Source organism: Eurosta solidaginis, chromosome 1 (assembly GCF_040869045.1).
Source record: "Eurosta solidaginis isolate ZX-2024a chromosome 1, ASM4086904v1, whole genome shotgun sequence".
NCBI lineage: Eukaryota > Metazoa > Arthropoda > Insecta > Diptera > Tephritidae > Eurosta > Eurosta solidaginis.
Window position 1 is genome coordinate 222,352,771 of NC_090319.1, and position 7,758 is coordinate 222,360,528.

Genomic DNA, 7,758 nt, shown 5'->3' on the forward strand with positions numbered 1-7,758 from the left:
TATCGGCTGCCGTTTTGAAAACGCCCTATCTCATAACATTTTAGAACAAAGTCTTATTTCAGAATTTTTTTAAAAAGGTCTATCTCAGAATTCAGTTAAAGAAAGCCCTATCTCAGAACTTGTTCCAAAAACGCCCAATCTGAACGTGAAGTCAATACACTTTGACACTAGCTGCGGGGGTGAAATAGGGTGTTTTTGGAACAAATAGGGCGTCATTCAAAAGTTTTCTGATGTAAGGCGTTTGCGAAACGGCAGCCGACACACACTAATAGAACTCAACTTTTAAATAAATACATATAAAAAATTTAAAGAAAATAAAGATTATGCGTTATTTAGTGGCTAGTTACGCTAGGGTATGCCGATATATGTATATGTAACTTTAGTAATCCCCATTACTATTTCAATCAAAAAAATCCTCAATTTCTTTTTGAGCGTTTATTTGAAAATTTGCATTTTCCTATTTTATTATTCATTTTCTTTATAAAACTGCTTCCTGAGAGGACTGCTCCAACCATAAATTTAAGATGAAAGTATTTCATGAGCATTTCTTAAACCATGAAACCGTATTAAATGTATGCATGCAAATTTTTATTTATTTATTTAATAACACAGTTTCAGTACATATAAGACAGTGGTCTTATAAAAGTACATCAGCTTAAATTAATTACCATAAAATGGCTAACATCGATTAAAACTATAATTAAATGGTCTTATATCTAACAAGAAAAATTACGTGTCTACATTAATAAAAACGTGTATAATAAAAATAGATAAAAGAGATAGAGAGAGTGAAGGATATAGAGGTTAACTGAAACGGACAGAATTGAAGTAATTAAAATCGCACTCACTAACACCACATACAGTAGTTGAGGATGGTTGCCTTGTAGTAACTCCTATTCAGCACAGATCTAACAGACTCAGGAATGTTGTTCCAGAGCCTGAAAACAGTCTGGATGATAACAAGTAGTTATATTTTGGTACATTCTGATTGTGAAGTCATAGGGATTTCGACGGATTTATCTTTTCATACAGGTACTTTGGGGATTTCCATTTTAGAAAATTAAATATGTACATGCAGTTTCTGATAGCAAGAAAATCATGTATACTACAACCCAGAATCTCATTCCTCCAAAGGGATATGTGATCAAACTTTTTCAGACCGTAAACATAATGGGTAACATTATTGGCCCGTAATCATAGTCGCTAACTAAAGTACTATTTAGTTAAAATCTTGTCTAAATTAAAAATGGGATTTAAAATTTTGGTCTGTCATAGACATATTAAACACAGTTTTCAGCTAAAGTAAGCATGGACAGGGTATCTGCATGAAAAAAAGGTATTGATTGGCGCTATGAAGAAATTTTTTAGAAGTTTTAAAAGTTCACCCTGTTCCTTAAAACCGTGGTTACTTGACCCCACGTATAAAGAATGGTAATTTTTTACTTGACAAAAACTCTTACAATACCACAAGAATTGTCAAAGGAAAACCTGAAAACGCGTTTTGATAATAATCCCGTGGTGGATAATTATCATTCAATTCTATTTAAAAGTTATTAGCAAACGTTTTGTAAACATTTTTGTTCTTTATCAGCCGTCAATTTAAAATCGAGTGCACAATCTATTAATTGAACATGAACATGGTAACTTAAAGAAAACTTATTTAATTTCGTTCTTAAAAAATTATTTGGTAAAAGTCTAGTTGAAGGGTCGACTGCTAATACGCTACTAAAAATATCGACAGAGGCGTCAAAAGACTCGTATTGACCTCGAGAACAATAATCCGAAGGCGGAACAATTTTACCTCTGTCCGGAGATATTTGCAGTTGAAGTTGGCGATTTTCATGTGGTTGTAGTAATGTTGTTGTACCCCCAAAAAAATTGTGAACATAAGTGTTTTGCGCGGATATAGTTTTGGTATCCAAACCGGTTGGACCCACATAGGGTAATTTTTTTAAAGCGCGGCCGCCAACGCAGAAAGGTGTTCTGCGAAAAAATAATATGGATACCGCCCCCGGTTTCGGAGGTACCCGCGGGTAATTTTTCGGTGTTCGCTAATATATTTTGAACGAGTTCAAATGTTTATTTTCCGCCTTCGGATTAATAATACTGATGCCAAGATGCGTCGTTTGACACCTCTCTCGATATTTTTGGTAGCGTATTAGCAGTCGACCCCTCAACTAGACTTTTACCAATTATTTAAAGCTCACAACATAGGCGAATAGATAGTTAAAGCGGATTTAAAGCAAAGGAAGCAACAAGGCTATTCCTCATACACTCGTATTCATGTTGAATAGTTTATGTAGTTTGTAAGAATGTTGTAAAAAAAAGTTGTTTGCATTAAGACTAGGGATATGTCTAACTTCGATACTAATAAGTATGCAGGATATTCATTGATAATCAGGTTAAATCAAATTTAGGTTTGTCTTCGCAAAGTCAGCACAAATAAAGGGAGTTTAGTAGAGTTTTCCATAGGAAATAAGTGACCTAGAATCATTGAACTCTTCATTGATAAAGGAGGGAAATAGTACAACAGCGCCCGTACCAAGCAGTTCTTAAATTTTTGTTGCTAATTTCTGTTGAATTCCGTGTTTTATTTCACGTTTTCTTCTAAGAGGAATTGGCAAATGTAAAGGGGAATAGAAGACACAAAAGGAAATGCCAGCAGAATTGAATTCAAGAATTCTGTTACGTAATTCAATAACTAGAAGTCAGAAATAAGAAATTGTTCTTTTATTAATAGATATTCACAAAAAACCGAATAATTACTCTGAAACGGCTGCGAAACTGGTGAAAATTGTATCAGCGCTAAACGCCTTCTTAGTTGATTCTTTTCTGTGTACAACAATATCACCAAAATTACATCAACCACTTGAAAGTCTTAAACTTTTTTTTTGCAAAAATATCTTGACAGAGTAAACGTATTACTTTTCCGCCTTCGGATTATTGCTTCCGAAATTAAAACGCGTCATTTGATACCTCTCCCGAAATTTTTTGACATGTATTAAAAATCGACGCCTGTGGTAAATAATGCCTTCCATTGAATATTTATTTCTAAATGCCAAAATCAGTATAGGATGCTTCTTTTTCCTCAAAAGATACTAAAGTATCAAAACTTACAAATATCTGTGAATGCGGAATAGTCTTAATTAAAGATTTCGCATATGTGGTGCCAAGTAACCATCGCACATTTTAAAATTGTGGAATTTTCGTCACAAACATATTAATGCGCATTCTAGGTGTAATAAATTAGTTCCTGACTTATATTTGATTGTCGGGGAAGACTTTTTTCACTTCCATTTAAGTTCATAGCGTTTAAATAACAAAATGTTTAATTTCTCGCAACTTTTGACAGCAGACCACCAACTTAAGACCTATTTAAAAAAATAAAAATCTCGCTCATGTCATTTTAAATTTAAAATACTTTATTAGAGATAAAATAGTGTTTAAGTGGACTTTAACAGACTTAAAATTATATTTAATTTAAAACCATGTTTAAACCAATAAAACTACATTTTATTTCGACTATGACTACGGGCCATTGTGGGCAGAAGTTGAGTGAAGCTTGCTATAGACAAGTTCGGCGTGAGTTATATGAGGAATGATAAGCTGTATAGCTAATTTGCTACTGGTTTCTAACAGTGTAAATGAAGCAGACATTCTCAGTCTGCGCAGAACGCAGAATACATTACTTACAACAATATTAATGTGATCGGGAACAGGTCAACCTAGAGTTGATGACAAAACCTAAATTTCTAAATTTGTTTGTGAACTGCAGAGCACTACTGCCAATAAACAATTCTGAAATGTTCTCGAGACTCACTACACTATTACATATTGGCAACACAAACGACTTAGACGCATTTAGGCATTAACTGTTATAACTTGCCCATTAATATATGCAGACAATTCACAATTTACCTTATAACATAAATCCTTAACAAGACCAATTCGGTTAGACAAGTACACTTGAATTTCATCGGCATATGCATGCATATTAACATATTAACACACTGAGAAAACATAATTAAAAACAGACTGAACAAAAGAGGCCTTAGGGCAGACCCCTGCGGAGCACCAGATGATACCGCCTTAAAATTTGAATATGCGTTCTTTCCCTTTACCTTTTGTACTCTGCCACTAAGATAGCTCATCAAAAGTTTTAGGGAGTTGTCCGAAAAACCAAAATAATTTTCAAGCTTCATATGAGAAATATTATGGTCAACCATCTCAAATGTTATAGAGAAGTCCAAAAGGTATACAATAAGGACCTATCATCCAACTTTACTCTTACATCGTCAAGGACTTTCATCGTCGCACTGGAAAAACTGTGCTTTGGCTTGATACCGAACTGTAGTGGGGATAATAAATTGTGGTGCTCAGTATATATGACCTGGAATCATGAATCGACCCTATTGTGCGAAATACCGTTTTTCACTTTTTCTTTTTTATTTTTTTTTTTACAAATCGCATTTACAGCCAAATCGGACCACAAATACGATTTTTTGAAATATTTCGATCCATGCGCCACCTATCGGAGTTTTTTCTTATTATTGCATTGTCATCGGGTTCTGAACTATATTCCAAGTTTCAAGCTTGTATATTGTCGGGGAGTTAATTAAATTTTTATTACAAAATTCGTTCACAAGGGCCAGTAGCAGCTAAACAAAAACTTTAAATGCGTTTTTCTCGAAAACTTGTTTTCGCACAATAGGGTCGTTTCATGATTCCAGGTCACATATGATGAAATGTATGCTGCCATCAAAGATTCACATACTTTCGCCAGTGCTGGTAATATCTTGATCGGCCTATAGTCTCCAGGAGTACTAGGCGTACTTTTCTTGGCCACTGGAAGTATTACTGCCTTTTTCACTCAGCTGGGAAACATGATGTCATGAAGCAGTGCTTGATAATGTGGGTAATGGTGCCCAGGATGAATGGCAGCACGAGCTTAACGAATTTTAGAGAAATTCCATCTTCACCAACAGCATCGGATTTAATGTCCAAATTGCTCTCATCACATCGCCCTCACTTACTCCGGCAAGTTAGATTTGTTTTCAAACACATCACGACCTCTAAGAGTAATTACATCTTGAAAGAAATTTTTTAAAGAAATTGAATAATATAAGGGAAAATACATATTTTCCAATAAATAACTTCAACTTGGCTATCAAGGAGAAAATAAAAAATCTAGCATTTTATTAGGATTTGGATACCGCGCTTTACTTATGTTTAATAATATAATTTTTTTTTTTCAGATTTCTTTCGCCGCAAACTGAAGTTCGTGCTTTAATTGAAGGACAGATGATTCACAAACGAGCTGTAGCAGAAGATATGGGTTTTCATTTCGGCCGTAATACAAAAATTATAGCTACTGGAGGAGCATCCGTAAATAAATCGATTTTACAAGTGATATCTGATGTGTTTAATGCGACAGTTTTTGTTCAAGTTAAGTATTGAAGTTGATATCTATAGTTTTACCAACTAATTACTTTTGCCATTTAATTATAGAATAAAAGTGAAGCAGCTTTATTCGGCGCTGCCTTTCGTGCAAAATATGCACTTTATTTAAACTCCTTTAAAAACGTCAATGGAACATATTATGAAGAAAGTTTAATCGGAAAAGAGTCTACAAGGCCATTAAGTTACCGAGATTATATTATACAATACATTCCCCACCATTTGCAGCTATTGTGCGAGCCAAGCAAGGATTGTGATCAAATTTATTCACCAATGCTGGAGCGTTATCGTGATATGTCGATTGTTTTGGCGAAAGTTTAGAGAAAATAAATGAAGTGCCGTTTCCACCATCTGCGGTTACCGCTGACACTTTATTTGGCAGATCACCGAACAATTTATATCAAATGAGGTGTCAATTATTATTGAAGTTGATATCTATAGTTTTACCAACTAATTACTTTTGCTATTTAATTATAGAATAAAAGTGAAGCAGCTTTATTCGGCGCTGCCTTTCGTGCAAAATATGCACTTTATTTAAACTCCTTTAAAAACGTCAATGGAACATATTATGAAGAAAGTTTAATCGGAAAAGAGTCTACAAGGCCATTAAGTTACCGAGATTATATTATACAATACATTCCCCACCATTTGCAGCTATTGTGCGAGCCAAGCAAGGATTGTGATCAAATTTATTCACCAATGCTGGAGCGTTATCGTGATATGTCGATTGTTTTGGCGAAAGTTTAGAGAAAATAAATGAAGTGCCGTTTCCACCATCTGCGGTTACCGCTGACACTTTATTTGGCAGATCACCGAACAATTTATATCAAATGAGGTGTCAATTATTAGGGTTAAAGCTATAGCGATTTCTATTAAATAAACTGCCGGTCGAAGTCAACCTTAGATGTTGAAAAAGTCCAAAATAGTTTTTTTTTTTATGTTCGGAGTCCACTATACGCAAATTCAAGTTATCATGAATTAAATTTATTTTAGTCTAAACTTAAAATTAATTTGGTCTAAAGAATTGCTGTGAAAAGTTTCACTCGAACTTTATAAAGTTAACAGCGCCACGTTTGACTTAAACATTTTGAAATCCATACGCATGAAGTAGTTCATATGTTTAATTTATAACCGTGATATTGGTTGTTGTTGTGTTGTGTTGCGTTAACGGCGCTTCGCCGTATTCAATGGGTGAGACCACTTACAAACTGTCCTTCAAAGTTCTTTGACGGGAGTCCATCAAACTAGCAGTTTCAACAAAGGTGGACCAAAGCGAAGTTGGTGTTAATAGAGATAGGTTCCACATTACAATTGAAAAATAGTTGGTGTCCTGTGGAGACACATCGCCTGCAGGACGTACATTTCGTATGCCGGGGTTTATTCCGTACAATTAAGAGTTTAACCTGCTACAGTATCCAGAAAGAAGTTAGGCCAGGGTAACTCGCGCTCCTTTGGTAGTATGCATTCTTATTTTCCAGGGTAGGATAGTGTTTATTGATAACGGCGTTAACCGAGTGCGTTTACGAATTCTGTGTGGATTTTGCCTAGGGCCTACTTACGATTACGAAGATGTTTCTTATCCCCATGGAGGCGGAGTTAGATCAAGCACTTGTTTGCTGGGTATCCAGGATTGTGACAATTAAACAAAACCTGCCTATTCGGCAATTCGTTACGCTCTTCAATGTTCAGCTCTTTTGTCTCACTATGTAGATTGTGTTCATGGGTGATAAGAACACATCCCGTGGCAGCTCTGAGTGCAGCGTTTTGGCAGACCTCCAGCCTTTTCCAGTGTGTATTTTAAAAACCGGGGGTCAATTCCCTCACTGTGAAAAACTAAAAAATGTACACTTATTGAAAACTCATTTGCACACAAAATTTACACTTTATATTTTCATGCGATTCTGTAACGTATTGTGCACATTGTTTTCCTGAATGAGCGCTGAATGTAAAAGTCATATGTCATTGAGAAAATGTTTATCAAACGTCATGAAAAGAAAAAAAGTTATTCTGCAGCAGTGCGTATGAGTTTTGAATGTCACAATAGTGTACACTGGCTGTCAAGAAAACTTATTTATGTCCGAGACCTAAATATTTCGGCCCACCCTCGTAAATCAATCCGCATACCCGTTTCTGCCTGTAGACAAATAGTTTGTCTTATATATATTGTACTGAGGGTTCAGCGCCTTTTTCTAATTATTTGAATTTTTTTGGGATCACGACCGTCAACGGGAGCAGTTCTAGCCATCCAGCGTCAAGGTAAGAGTACATCAATTCTAAACAAAATTTTAATTGTTATCTCCT

General features: G+C 35.1%; 1 protein-coding gene across 5 annotated transcripts in view; it reads left to right on the forward strand.

Annotated features, from left to right (window-relative positions):
• The window catches only part of LOC137237028 (xylulose kinase), a 1,135,242-nt gene extending 1,128,950 nt beyond the window's left edge, over positions 1-6,292 (forward strand). For 4 of the 5 annotated variants that reach the window (XM_067760167.1, XM_067760168.1, XM_067760170.1 and 1 more), the window contains 2 exons: positions 5,256-5,445; positions 5,509-6,292. In XM_067760167.1, coding sequence (XP_067616268.1) covers positions 5,256-5,445; positions 5,509-5,778 — 460 coding nt within the window. In that variant the 3' untranslated portion in view covers positions 5,779-6,292. The remainder of the gene's footprint in view (positions 1-5,255; positions 5,446-5,508) is intronic. The other variant, XR_010948766.1, reaches the window with a different exon arrangement.
• The last annotated feature ends 1,466 nt before the right edge of the window (positions 6,293-7,758 follow it).